The sequence below is a fragment of the Hippopotamus amphibius genome, chromosome 15 (assembly GCF_030028045.1).
Source record: "Hippopotamus amphibius kiboko isolate mHipAmp2 chromosome 15, mHipAmp2.hap2, whole genome shotgun sequence".
In the NCBI taxonomy this organism is placed as follows: Eukaryota; Metazoa; Chordata; class Mammalia; order Artiodactyla; family Hippopotamidae; genus Hippopotamus; species Hippopotamus amphibius.
This window is the reverse complement of record NC_080200.1, coordinates 29,552,644-29,566,406: the sequence shown is the minus strand read 5'-3', so window position 1 is coordinate 29,566,406 and position 13,763 is coordinate 29,552,644. Positions and strand designations below refer to the sequence as shown.

The following is a 13,763-nucleotide window of genomic DNA, read 5'->3' as shown; positions in this document are numbered from 1 at the left end:
CGCCGGGGGCGACGGGGCAACGCCGCGCCTGCGCAGAGCGACGGGCGGACGGCGGCTCTCAGGGCACTGGGGCCGCGAGCTCCCGGCCGCAGGTAGGCTGGGCGTCTGAGGCCGGGGGTCTTCACGGGCTCGCCTGATTTCTCCTCCCGCGCGGACGGGGTTCCATTTTTCTGGAGTCTACGGCAGTCTTGCGAGATGCACCGGTGCTCGCAGGGACCGTGGAGTCCGCCCTGCTTTCCCTCCGGGTCGGAGCGGGAGTTCCTGCATCGGGCAGGTCGGCGGGCCGCCTGCGTGCACCGCCGTGTAGCGGTCGCCTGCCGGGTTCCGCTGCGTTATGAGGGGTGCGCGTGACCCTGCAGGAGACGAGGGGGACAGGCCCTCTAGTGTACGGTGTCGGGGGGAGGGGGGGGCAGGTCCTCTAGTGTATGGTGTGGGGGGGGCGGGGGGGTGGGGAGGCAGGCCCTGTAGTTTACGGTGACGGGAGGGCCCGGGCCTTCTAGTGTACGGTGTGGGGGGGGGCAGGCCCTCTAGTTTACAGTGAGGGGGCGCCCTCTAGTGTACGGTGTCGGGAGGGGGCAGGCCCTCTAGTGTACGGTGTCGGGGGGCCGGGCCCTCAAGTTTACGGTGAGGGGGCGCCCTCTAGTGTACGGTGTGGGGGGGGCAGGCCCTCTAGTGTACGGTGAGGGGGCGCTCTCTAGTGTACGGTGTGGGGGGGGCGGGGGGGTGGGGAGGCAGGCCCTGTAGTTTACGGTGACGGGAGGGCCCGGGCCTTCTAGTGTACGGTGTGGGGGGAGGGCACGGAGCCCTCTAGTTTATGCGATCGAGAGGGCGAGGACTCTGCAGGTTGTGGAGGGTGGGGACGGACCATGTAGTTTAAAGGGTGGCCGAGAAGGAATGCTGCTCCCAGACCTCCTCTCTCAAGGTTAGGAGCTTCAGTAGTTTAGATCTCTGACTTTTTTATTCTATACTTGCTACAAGGTCCTTAAGTGTGAACCTTTCTGTGTGTGTGTCATTTTTTTATTGCCAATTAGACTTTTGTATGTTTAGTTATTAAATAAGTAGTCATTGAAAAGCCTATTAAGAGTCTTTAAAGTTGGATTGAGTTTCTTTTGAATATATTTACCTCGTTTTATTTGTTTCAGTTATTTGAAACACATCTTTCTCACAGTTTGAGTTGCTTTTGTCTGCGGTCTTGTTTTTTTCTTCTTTTAATCCCACGAGGCTCAGTGCTGTGCAGCACATACCTAGGTCTGGACAAAATTTTTTGAAAGAAAAAAAAAACTCACATGAGCTGTGTAGATCATATAATTGTGACCAATGAATTTTGTTCCTTTTGTGTGGCTAATGGTTTTGTTATTTATTTTAAGGTATATCTCCATGAATAACTTAAATGACCCCCCAAATTGGAATATCCGGCCCAATTCCAGGGCTGATGGGGGTGATGGAAGCAGATGGAATTATGCCCTGTTGGTTCCGATGCTGGGACTGGCTGCTTTTCGTAAGTCATGGTTTTCCTAATGTGTGTTTTCTGGGCTGAAAGTGTGGAACCCAAAGATCTTGGGCTTTGAAACCTGACAGATGTTGACTGGGGGGGAAGTGCACAATGTGAGAGCTGTGAAGACTATAACAGCCTCTAAGGTAGCTGTTAGGAACAGCTCTGAAGAGGTGGAGGAGGAGCCAGGAAATACATGTGGTCAAGCATATGTATTGGTAAAAGATTACTATTGTCACAAAAGCCTCCAGGTATGTCAAGTTAATGATTTTAGTGCTTATCTAGGTATGGGAAGATACAGAAATTTGGGATCGTTGAAATTCTTTTTTAGTTATGTATCTTAACTGTGTAGGGTCTCATGTATCCAAAACACAGAGTGCATTCACCCAGAATGCCTTTCAGGGTGAACTTGTAGGTCAGTGACTGCAATGGCTAATGACCTAATCATAAATGGCGGGCAGTAGTCTTTGTTTACACAGATGCAAGTGTGCACCCTAGTTTTATCATATACAGTGCATCCTGGGCAAATGATTTAACCCTCTGAGCCTCAGTTTCTCTGACTGATTTTGGACGCTGGCAGCAATAAGCGGCAGCTGGCAACGAGCAGTAGCTAGAAACAAGATCTTGATTCTTAGTTCCCAGACCAGGAGTCCTAACCGCTGGATGAAAGGGGCCAGTGGCTAGGGCCTGGGTCCCTAGTTCTTGCCTGCCCTGAATTCAGGCGAGGAGGCAGAAGGTAAAGAGAAAAGCCTAAAAGTTTATTGGAAAAGCAAAGTACATGCGGAAGGACGCATGGGCAAGCTCAGGGAGAGAGTCCCCAGAGTCGCGCCTTTGGGGGGTTTAAATTCTTTATAAAGGGGTGGTCTTCTGGGTCTTTGTCTTCTTCTTGGCCAATCATATTTTGATCCCAGGGTTAATTTGCCTCTTGAACCTCCCCTGGGTGCGCACGCACCCCTCAATTAAGATGGGTCCTGTCGCAAAGGCCTCTGGGAGAGAGTTAGCAAGACTTACTATGGTCTGGCATCCCCTGCTTTTTGACCCCGTGAAGGCTTTTACGCATGCATAGTGTCTCCCTTGTCCCAAAGGTGGGGAGTGTGTGGCCTCTTGATCTCTTAATAGGGTTCAGCCACTCTCTGTCCCTGCCATAAAAGTGTCTAAATGTCCAGTTATTTACCCTATTTCTGTTGCTGTTTCTTACGTGGAGGTGCCAATCTCACAATATAGACAGGAGTCCGATCATAAGTATGTAATCTGGAGCCCAGTTGTCTCTTGCTCAGGAAATGTAAACAGGGAGCTGGTAATGGATGTCCGGCCTGGAGCTCATCTTCTTCTCACCCCAGAGGTGTGAACAGGCCAGTTGTAAATGCCTAGCCTGGAGCCCATCCATCTCCTGCCTCATGAGCATCATAATTACCTCAATGCAGTGTGAGGGTTAAATAAGACAAGATATTTAGAGGCATTTTGTATGGAGTGAGTTCGGTAATTGTTAGCTCCCTTCAAGGCTTCGTTGCTCGCAGGGGGCTCCCTTGCTTCCGTTGCCCCTTGTACGCTCTGATGAGGAAGAATAAGACAGGCGTAAGAGAGCACTGGTTTTGGAAATCTGTGTAATGTTTAGGAAATGAGTCTCTGGGAGACTTCATCCATGCAAGCTCTGCTCAGGCTGGCCAGAAATTCTCCCTGCTTTGAATCGACTTTGTACCACTTAGGGGAAATGATCAGTTACTGGGCAATTGTCATTATTCCAGCTTTTAGCTTATATTCCTACTACACGATGAACTTCTTGATGTTTAGGAGTTGGTTTTATGTTTTGTCATTGTCACAGAGAAAGAAACTTTCCTCTACCCTTTTAAGTTTTTCTGGCTGGTCTAAGAATCAAATTGATGTGAGACAGATTAACAGGAAAAAACTAAACATTTTTAACATGTATCTGTAGGAGAGACCCAGGAAAACTGAGTAACTTACCAAAATGGCATAAACCCTCACCTTAAATACTGTCCTCAGCTGAACACAAAAGAGGATGTTGAGGGTAGGGAGAATTAGTTACCCAAGAAGACCAGGAAAAGCAGACCAGGAAAAGTGCAGTCATCAAGGGTAAGGTTGTTATGCAGATTTAGGTTGTAGCCTTTTCCTTTGATAAGAGTTTCCAGAGATTTGGTCAATCTTTTCCTGGTACAGCCAGGGAGACACCCTTACAAATGGAGAATTTGCTTATAAATGTATTTTTTACAAAAGGGTAACTCCTACTTGGTTTTCAAAGCTTCTCCCATGTCTGCTGTTTCTTAGAAAATAACCAGTTGAAAATAATCCTTATGCCAAAGAGACTTTGTTTTTTTTTTTTAATAGGTAGGAAGTGGATTTATTTAGAGAGAAACATACTCCGCAGACAGAGTATGGGCCATCTCAGGAGGTGAGAGGCCCGGAAATATGGAGTGGCTAGTTTTTATGGGCTGGGTAATTTTATAGGCTAATGAGTGGGAGGATTATTCCAATTATTTTGGGGAAGGGTTGAGGAGTTCCAGGAATTGGGTCACAGCCTACCTTTTAATCTTTTATGGTTGGCCTCAGAACTGTCCTAGCACTGGTGGGTGTGTCACTTAGCATGGTAGTATATTACAATGAGCATATAATGAGGCTTAAGGTCTATTCAGAGTCAACTAGTCTGAGATCTTGGACCTAGTTGGTTCTAACCAATTTTTGCCACGTCCAATGGCTATGTCATTCTTTTAAAGCTTGTGCCCTGCCCCCTTCCTTCCTGTTTCATTCCCCCCTCAGAGATTTTACTTCCATATTCTTATGGGAAGCAGAGGGGCAATGGACCGTCTTCTGTAATTGCTTCAAGGATGAGTAGGGGTGTTGACCCTGCCTGTCAGGGAGTGAAAATCTCTGGATGCCTGATATTGAGGCCCCAGGGTCAGGACAGCTCCTTGTTTCAAGGAGGTATGGACTGGAAACTTCGTATAGCCATCATCTTGATGTGGAGCTGTTGTAACTGCTTCCATAGCCTTTCTATGAAGCTTGTTGATGATGAAGCACTTTTTGTAGCAGCATCAGAGTACAAAAATAACTATAAATGATAAGACTTAAAAGTCATGGTTAAACATCTGATTACATTTAATTTAACATACAAAATAATCCTAGTTAAGTAGTTTTCTTTAAGATACCTCAAGGGCCCTCTAAAGTATCCCAAAGTTAGCTGGAAATCAAAAGAACTTTAATTAAAATTTGATATTTGGGGAACTTCCCTGGTGGCGCAGTGGCTAAGAATCTGCCTGCCAATGCAGGGGACATAAGATCCCACATGCGGCGGAGCAACTAAGCCCATGACCTGCACTCTAGAGCCCACGAGCCACAACTACTGAAGCCTGCGCACCTAGAGGCCATGCTCTGCAACAAGAGAAGCCACCGCAGTGAAAAGCCCAAGCACTGCAACGAAGAGTTGCCCCGCTCACCATAGAGAGAAAGCCCATGTGCAGCAACAAAGACCCAACGCAGCCAAAAAAAAAAAAAAGAAACATGGAATTGATATTTTGGAAGTTTGTCAAAAAGTTTTAAAACACTTGGCCACATAAGTTCATAGGTTAATGAGACAATACTTTTTTGTTAACCAAAGTTAAAAGAGATCTCAAAAGCAAATACAGATCACTTGAAGGCAAAGAAATTCATGTTATTAAAAGCAGCATTTCAAGAAAACTTTGGAGGGAAAAACCAAATTCAGTCTTGCCCCAGCCCACTCCCAACAAAATATTTATCCAACTAAATTTAATCCAGTCTTAGAAAATCTCAATCAGGTACAACTCTTTTTTTTTTTTTTAATATATATATTTATCTAGGCTGCATGGGCTTAGTTGCAGTATGTGGGATCCTAGTTCCCATACCAGGGATGGAAGGAACCTGGGCCCCCTGCATTGGGGGTGCAGAGTTTTAACCCCTGGACCACCAGGGAAGTCCCAAGATCATGTACGACTCTTTTTTTCCATTATTTCTTTTTTCTCATCCATCACACCTTTTACTGAAAACACACATCTTACTTTCCTTAAAAGTTTTTTTTTCACTTTCAGTTACTTTTCTTGCTGACAGATTTGCAACATATAAGGTCTTATCTGACCTCTAGTAAACTTAGGTACAACAGAAGTACTATCCTTAACATTGATGACCTGTCTGTATTAAGCATACCAACAGTTTAAGCCTCCATCAATACCAGATATTAATTTAATGTTGAATATTTCCTAGATCACATGAACCTGAAATTCATTCTGGGCAGTTTTATATTCCTGAGTATATAAGCACTTAAAATTTTTTAATTCAAGTAGAGCTCTTTTACGAATTAATTTTGGTGATACCATACATCTACAATACACATAGATACATTTGAACACACAAATAGACCTTATTGTTCTCATTTCAAAATGTCAGCCCCAAGTCAGGTATAACAACGTGAAACCCATCAGTTATAAGGAGGTGGATTGAAATTGAGCTTCTGGCAGATGAAGCAACTCAAGGTCACCTGTCTAGATGGCTAAACCCTTTTTTCTGATGTTTACAGAGAAGTTACTTAGAATTTTTTGTCCTTGAGAAGTCAAGTTCCAAATTACCTACACCCTTTTTGAAATTTGCATTTTAAAAGGATGGTCGCTCTAAGGGTTCCTGGAGAAGACCAGTTAGGATATTTGCATCTCAAAGACACAGACAAGTGCCTCCTAGGATGACTTTGTTCTCTTAAGGCCAGAAAAAACACAAGTTGTTTTCCTCAAAGAATTGAGTAGCCACCTCAGTGATATCAAATGACTGACACACATGTTCACCTGTGTTGCAAGGTTTTACGTTCCCTCATTCAGCTTTGGGGAGGAGAAGTCCTCCCCCCAAAATTCCTGTCAGGTTCTGTGTCAGCTATGGTTAGTCAGTCAGGCCAGTGGTTAGTCCCATTTTCATTACTGCTATTTACAGGGATATTCCCATCCAGGTCTTAATTTAATAATCACCAGCTGAATGTCTTTGGCCAAGCCCGGAACCTTGATATTCCATACTCCAGGGGCTGCTAAGGCTTCTGTTGCAGCTCCAGATTTAATCTGTTCCTTTCCGCTTTCTGTTAGAATCATTTGCTGACAAGGGTGGTTCCCTTGCCCCTCGAGAAACTTAGTGAGGCCAAAGAGACATATTTAAGGGTGGTGTGTTGTGCTTTCCTACGTCACATCTAGTAGTTCTGGATTGGCACTTAAGAATATGAGAAACTAAAAAAAGTTCCCCTCTGTTGCAGGGATACTTTTTTTTTTTCCAATATATAGAACACTTCATCCTTGCGCAGGGGCCATGCTAATATTCTCTGTTGTTCCATTTTTTTTTTTTTTTTAATTTTTAGTATGTGTGCTGCCAGAGTGAGCAGGCAGTGATACTGTCTATGGAGTGGCTTTATGGGTCTGGATTTCTCAGGATGACAGGTTTGAGTAGAGAAAGTAGAGCCTGACAAGAGCAGCATCAACTTCATTTGTCTGCATTTACTTTTAGACTATGTTGGGGGGCTACTTAACACCCAGATATTCGATATAATTTCGTAGTCTTGTAATAGCACATTTTTGGAGACTCCTTAAAAGAATGCAGAGTTAAAAGTTTTCTTTGCTCGCATTACCTAAGCAAGATAAAAAAATACACTATTCCTCAACTCTTCTTAGGGGCAGAAAGCATCATTTCAAAGTACAAGAAAGCAGGAACTTCAAAAGTAAAAATTACTATGAAAAGCTGTAAAAGCCAGAGATGAGTCTGAAAAAACAAACAGAAAATGAAAGTCAGCTCAGGGCCTCTCCCAGCCTCAAAACAAGTTAATTACTATGTTAGTGTAATTTTAAGCCTTCCACTTCACTCACCAAGTTCATTGCCGCAGCCACAGGCAGAAGGCAGCCTTTCCCGGTGTTAAGTAGGGTTTTGCAAGATGGCAGGCTGGTGAGTTTCTAAAGCTGTGCCCTTAGGGCTGCAGTTGGGTCTTTCACCAGGATGCAGTCACTGCAGATCACTGAATCATAACAACCACCGACTCTTGTCAGCCTGCATGAGCATCGATGTTCGGTGTTTTTAAGACAGTAAAAGAGTGGCTATACCATTTTGCACTCTGGCCAGCAGAGTGTGAGGGATCCGTTCTTGGCATCTTCGCCAGCATTTGGTGTGGTCGCAGTTGTTTCCAGTTTACCTTTTCTTCCAGGTGTGTGGTGATACCCCGTTGTGGCTTTAATGTGCTTTTCCCAGAGGGACGACGACGCTGGGCGTCTCTTCACTTGCGCATTTGCCGTAGGTTTATCCAGTTCCAGGAGTCCTGTCTTTCACATTCAGTCCATTTTCTAATTGGATTGTTTCTTTAATGCTGAGCTTTGAGAGGTTTTTGGTTTGTTTTTAACTCCACCTCCCGGCGGCTTGTGGGATCTTAGTTCCCTGACCAGGGTTTGAACCCACACCCTCGGCCGTGAAAGCTCGGAGTCCTAACCACTGGACTGCCAGGGAGTTCCCAAGTTTTGAGAGTTTTTACTGTGTTGTAGAATCTAGGACTTTGTTGGCTGTCTGGTTTGCACATTCTCCTCCCAGTGTGTGGACTCTTACTGGAGTCTTTCATGGAGCTAACGTTTTAGTTTTGATGCAGTCCAGCTTGTCAGTGTTTCCTTTCATGAGTCGTGCTTTTATACCACATCTGAAAACGCTTTGCCTGGCCCTCGACCCTGAAGATTCTCTCCTGTGTTTTTTCCTACAGTTTTCATTCTACATTTTACATGGCAGTCCATGATCCATTTTGAGTTAATTTTTCTATGAGGTTCGAGACAGGTTTTATCGCTTCCTTTCTAGTCTCTATTTCCTTTTCTTGCTTACTTGCACTGGCCAGAACTTCTAGGACTTTGTTGGATAGTTCCTCATCTTGGAGGAAAAGCATTCACCACTTTTCACCACTAAGTAAATGTTAGCAGTGGGTTTCATAGATTATCAAGGTGAGGAAATTCCCTTCTATTCCTGTTTTTCTGAGTTTCTGTCATGAGTGGGTGTTGTGTTTCTGGATCAGTCGATATGATCATGTAGTTTTTCTTCTCTAGCCTACTACTCCGAAGGATCCTAGTGATGGGTTTTTGAATGTTGAACCAGTCGTGCACTTTTGAAATGATCCCCACTGGGTCATGCCACGTAATTCTTTTCACATGTGGTAGGATTGTATTTGCTCGCATCTTGTTCAGATCTTCACGTCTGTGTTCACAAGAGCTGTGTTGAGTGTCTCAGCCCTTGGTGGGGCCCTCTCTTCGCCACAGCGGTCTCAGTGTCCAGTGTTTTATTTCAGTTCATCTTTTTCAGCTTCAAAATTTCAGTTTCTTTTTTAAATATTTTCTATTTCTCTGCTGAGGCTTTGTCTTTGCTCAGACTTTGTGTTACAGTGGCTGCCTTAAATGCTGTCGGGTGACACTGACATCTCTGTCATCTTGGTGTTGGCATCCACTCATTACCTTTTAAGTCAACGTAAGAGCTCCCTGATTCCTGGTGTGAAGAGTGATTTTCAGTTGAAACCTGGGCATTGAGGGTATCATGAGACAGTTTTTATTCACATCTTCTTAGGCTGGCTTCCTGGCCAGTGCTGTGGCAGGGGAAGGGTAGCGCTGCCCCTTGCTCCCAGGCTGGGGTGGGAGTTCCGCGAGGAGGGGTCCCCTCGTTACTGCTGGGCAAGAGCCGGAGGTCCAGCTCCTCTGTGACTCCGCTGACGTGCCCACACAGGAGAATACCCACGTGGCTTCCTTGGCTAGCACCCCAGCCCCTCAGCCTTTGCCCACGTGGGTAGAGGTGGGGTCACAGTAGCAGGGGCAGAGTGGTTGTTGTGTGAAAGTTTTCTGTCTTGCTTTCCTAGTTGTTTGGCCGGAGAGAGCAGACTTTTGTTGCGGCTTTTAAAGGGAGCCTGCATCGTTGGCGTCTCAGCTTTGCGTCTGGGATCTACAAGGCAAAACGCAGCCCCAGGGCACTCCCCAGCATGGTGCTCCTTGGGTGCCAGAGTCCCTTGACAGTCTGCCTGCCGCTCCCCGCCTTTCAGGGTCACCTTGTGTTAGTTTTGGGATCCCAGCTCTTTTACATGCCTTCTGAAACTGAGGCTTGAAAAAGTTGTGTCTGTGCCAGAGTCACGAGGCAGGACTCGCAGACAGACCAGAATCGGGGTGTCCAGACTTCTGTTCCACCATCCTGCACTGTGGTCTCCACACCTCCCTGGTCACCTCTTCACCCGGCCTGCCTCCACGTCCCTGTCCCACCTCCTCCAGGAGGCCTTCCTGATGAGATGTGTTCTGTGGTCTGATGTCCTGCGTGCCTTGTGTATCAGCCTCCCTGGCTGGGTGTGAGCGGCATCGCACTTTGATTGGGTTATCACCGCAGGACTGGCTCTCTGCTTCTGGCCTCCCTCCTGCCCCCTCCGCCCCACACCCCACCTCTCATCCTCCTCATCACAGCCAGGGTGCCGTCAGGTCAGATCAGTCCACTTCCTGATCAGAGTCTGACTTTTCCAGAGTCTGCTCCAGCGCCCTTGGGATAGTCCCTGCGCCCTTGGCACAGAAGCTCCTGGACTCTGGCTGCTCTTGGAACATCAGAAGCTCTCCTGTACCTGTTCATTCTGCCTTAGAGGGACCTTTCCTGCCAGCTGCTGCTGGCCTTCCAGACTTTGTGCACATTCTTCCACAACTGAATTAGTCCTTCTTTCCTCTCTTCTCCACACATACCTTTTGCCTGCCCTTCAGGGCGTATTGAGTCACATCATGACCCCTTCTTTCCTGGGCAGCCCCCCTGCCTGGGGACTCTGGCAAAAGGAGGAGACAAAGATGATGTGTGCTTTTGAGTTGGAGTTAATCAACTGGAACAGGACTAGAGGCTGTTTCAGTGGAGGAACGATGAGTTTGGTCTCCTGATTGTAGCGTCGTGGTGGTGGCAGCACTGCAAGTGCAGACGGCTCTCAGATGCCTGGAAACGCTTGACATTGTGGACTAAATGGGATTCCCTGAGACCTGGGGCAAGGTCGCACAGCAGGGACACACCTTGGGTGTTGATGGGGAGGGACCAGCAAGAGCAGGAAGAGAACTAGAAAGGGGATAGACACTGCAGAGTTAAAGTAGGAGAGAAGTATGTGAGTCTCCTTGGCTGTATTTGGAGAGCTGGGCATAAATGATGCTTTAAAACTGTTGCTCTTGGTAGCTTTGAAGATTTGCTATGCAATCCTTCTGTTTTCCAGAGGACGCAGATCTGTGCTGTTTTGTGCACGTACAGGCTGGACAAGTTACCATTGTGAGAAACAGGACTCAGCATAGCTGCCCCAACATTTATTATATTACAGAGGAGCACGCGTTCAGAATGCGGGGGAGATCCTGTACCAGTGAAAGCATCCCACTGACTTTGTCGTATTATCGGAACACACCAAACTCTTATTGGTGGGATGGGGCAGGGTTCGTGACAACGTCCAGAGGCAGGAACCTGCTGGCCACAGGTTTTGTGGTCATCAGACTCCCCTTCTCTGTCCTTGGATTCCTCTGTGCCGCAGAGGCCAGAGGCCTGGTGGCTCCTCACTCGGTGGGCAGAGCAGGGCACTACCCGCCCCAGCCACTGCACCCCCGTCCCGTGTTTTTTTGGCTGACGGGGGAGCCTCGTCTTGAGGCTGAGCTTCTGGCTCCTTATTTGTGTGACCCCTGTCAGAACATAAGCAAACACCTTGGGCTTCAGCAGTTTACTGGTGATGACCAGGGAAAGGTGGACACACGTTGAACTTTACTCAGTTCTGTAATAACCTAGCCAACATCTTGTGAAACATACTCACCCATCTTCATTTTTTTTTAGAAGTTCTATACATTTTTTTAATAAATTTATTTATTTATTGGCTGCATTGGGTCTTCGTTGCTGTGCGCGGGCTTTCTCTAGTTGTGTGGAGTGGGGGCTGCTCTTCATTGCGGTGCGCTGGCTTTTCATTGCGGTGGCTTCTCTTGTGGAGCACAGGCTTCCAGGCGCGGGCTCCAGTAGTTGTGGCTCGCAGGCTCTAGAGCGCAGGCTCGGTAGTTGTGGCGCACAGGCTTAGTTGCTCCGCGGCATGTGGGATCCTCCTGGCCCAGGGATGGAACCGATGTCCGCTGCATTGGCAGGCGGATTCTTAACCACTGAGCCACCAGGAAAGTCCCCCATATTCATTTTTAAACCTTGACAGTAGTATGTGGGGGCACCGTGGCCAGAGCAGGCACGTGGTGGTAGGCTTGGGAGCAAAGGAAGGCATTGGTAGATTTTCGCAGCCATCAGATAGGAGCCTGGACGGGGTCTCTGTCTGCAGCCTTGTGCTTATCTCTGGGGCGCCCTTTTCTGATTTTAAGATCAGAGCTTTGTATATTTTATAGCTTCATTCAAAATGTTATCTTTTTTGGTACCTTTCCAGACTTAAGATTTTATTGACATGCTGTCCTTAGCTGTTTTATGTTTTCTGCAAATAAAGATTATAGAGCTTGAGCTCTGATTTTTCATTATGTGTGTTTTCCTCCCCCCATTTATTTGTGTCAGGTTGGATTTGGTCTAGGGAGTCCCGAAAAGAAATAGAAAAAGAGAGGGAAGCGTACCAGCAGAGAACAGCTGCCTTCCAGCGGGACCTCGAAGCCAAGTACCATGCTACGATCTCAGAAAGTCGACGGGCCGTGGCACAGTTGTCCCTGGAACTTGAAAAGGAACAAAACAGAACGACTAGTTACCGAGAAGCCCTCATCTCTCAGGGGCGCAGGATGGTAGAAGAGAAGAAGCTTCTGGAGCAGGAACGGGCTCGGGTCCTGCAGGAGACGAGGCAGCCCTTGCGGAGTGCGTACCTGAGCTGCCTGGACAAGGAGGAGGACTGGCAGCGGAGAGCCAGGCTTCTGCTGAGAGAGTTCGAGGACGCCCTCACAGAAAGACAGAGCATCTACTGCAGCCTGCTGCTCCCCCGCCACAAGCGGCTGGCGATCGAGAAGAGCCTGCTGGTCCGCGCGTCCACTGACCCAGTCGCTGCTGACCTAGAGCTGGCAGCTGGCCTGACTGACATATTCAAGCACGACACGTACTGTGGTGACATCTGGAACACCGACAGGCGCCAAAATGGGAGGCTCATGTGGCTGTATCTCAGATACTGGCAGCTAATTGTCGAGCTGAAAAAGTTTAAAAGCGCAGAAAAAGCCATACTGGAAAAGTGAGACGGGAGCGCACGGCTCAAGGTCAGACTGCTGTGTGCTCTGGGTTGTCGGATGTTTTCTCCTCCTGCCAGCACTCCCTGTGCTGTGGCCACACGTGCACACGGCCGCCTCTCAGCAGTGGCCTTCCCCTCCCTCCGGCCTCTGAGCGAGACCGCGTCCTCTTCAGTGGCAGTTTCAGTGCAGTTTCTCAGAAGCATTTTTTAAGCTGTCAGTATTTCATTAAGCAGAACAGTATAACCTCATATCTTAGCTTTAGGGAAAACTTGTTTTTAAGATTGTGAAATATAATATTCATCTTCCCTACAAGTCATTTTTTTGGTCTGTTTTTTTCACTCCCTAAATAAATTCTGTTTTCTCCTCGAATTATTTTTCTCTCTCCTAAAATTACAGTTACAAGTTGCCAGGTAGGGGATGGGACTGCCCAGCAGATGAGAACGGAAGATAGTGACACCATCAGGGTATCGTGGTGTCTTGAAGCTCTTTCCCATCAAAGGGGAAAACTTGTTTCTTGTTTCCGGTTGGTGTGTGTTTAGAGTTTGCTGTGTCTGTATTCAATAAGTGTATATTATTTAATAGCAATGACATATAATTAAAACACCTGTGATTTAAAAGCAACAGTGCCACTTTCATGTGTGTAATTCCTTACTCTACAAAGCATTTTTATACAGATTATCTCGATTTTTACTGCAGACCTAGGCCCATTTTCCAGTCACTCTGCTTTGTGCACCTCACCCCACGTCATCCTGACCCTGGTCCTGTGCAGTGAGCACTGTTATTACCCGTGGGGTTGGGGTCCCTGAGACCACCGCACACTTGATGGGACTCAGCACATGGTTGTACTCACAGCTGAGACGCGTCGTGTAGAGAGGGTGCAAGGCAACGTCGGCAAAGGGACAAGCACGTGGGTGGGGGGGAGACCACGCGCAGCCTCCAGCGTCCTCCCGGGGGTCCCACGGCCATGCAGACGCTCCTCAGAAGGCGTCCAGGGCTTCTGCAGGGCTGGTCACAGAGGCACCCTCTGCCTGGCACGGGCCCAAGTTCCAAGCTCCCAGAGGAGAGCAGGTGTCGAGTCCAAGCTGTTGGCAGGC

The 13,763-nt window shown here is 47.4% G+C and overlaps 1 protein-coding gene and 1 pseudogene across 2 annotated transcripts; one reads left to right on the top strand and one right to left on the bottom strand.

Annotated features, from left to right (window-relative positions):
* The first annotated feature begins 27 nt into the window (after positions 1 to 27).
* On the top strand, positions 28 to 13,285 carry CCDC127 (coiled-coil domain containing 127). Of its 2 annotated transcripts, none has more exons than XM_057709932.1 (3): positions 28 to 92; positions 1,368 to 1,498; positions 12,020 to 13,285. In XM_057709932.1, exons 2-3 carry the CDS (start codon positions 1,378 to 1,380, stop codon positions 12,673 to 12,675), a joined length of 777 nt encoding a protein of 258 aa, XP_057565915.1. In that variant the 5' UTR covers positions 28 to 92; positions 1,368 to 1,377; the 3' UTR covers positions 12,676 to 13,285. The 2 variants fall into 2 exon arrangements, with proteins under 2 accessions (XP_057565915.1, XP_057565916.1); XM_057709933.1 differs by lacking the exon at positions 28 to 92 and adding an exon at positions 774 to 922.
* Positions 6,749 to 6,831, bottom strand: LOC130837606 (U6 spliceosomal RNA; annotated as a pseudogene).
* Positions 13,286 to 13,763: the final 478 nt, after the last annotated feature.

What these genes read in the sequence shown, in the direction of transcription:
- CCDC127 (XM_057709932.1), top strand. Translation starts at nt 1,378, where the DNA reads ATGAATAACTTAAATGACCCCCCAAATTGGAATATCCGGCCCAATTCC. An exon ending in GCTGGGACTGGCTGCTTTTC is followed by an intron (nt 1,499 to 12,019) that starts GTAAGTCATGGT and finishes TATTTGTGTCAG; the next exon opens with GTTGGATTTGGTCTAGGGAG.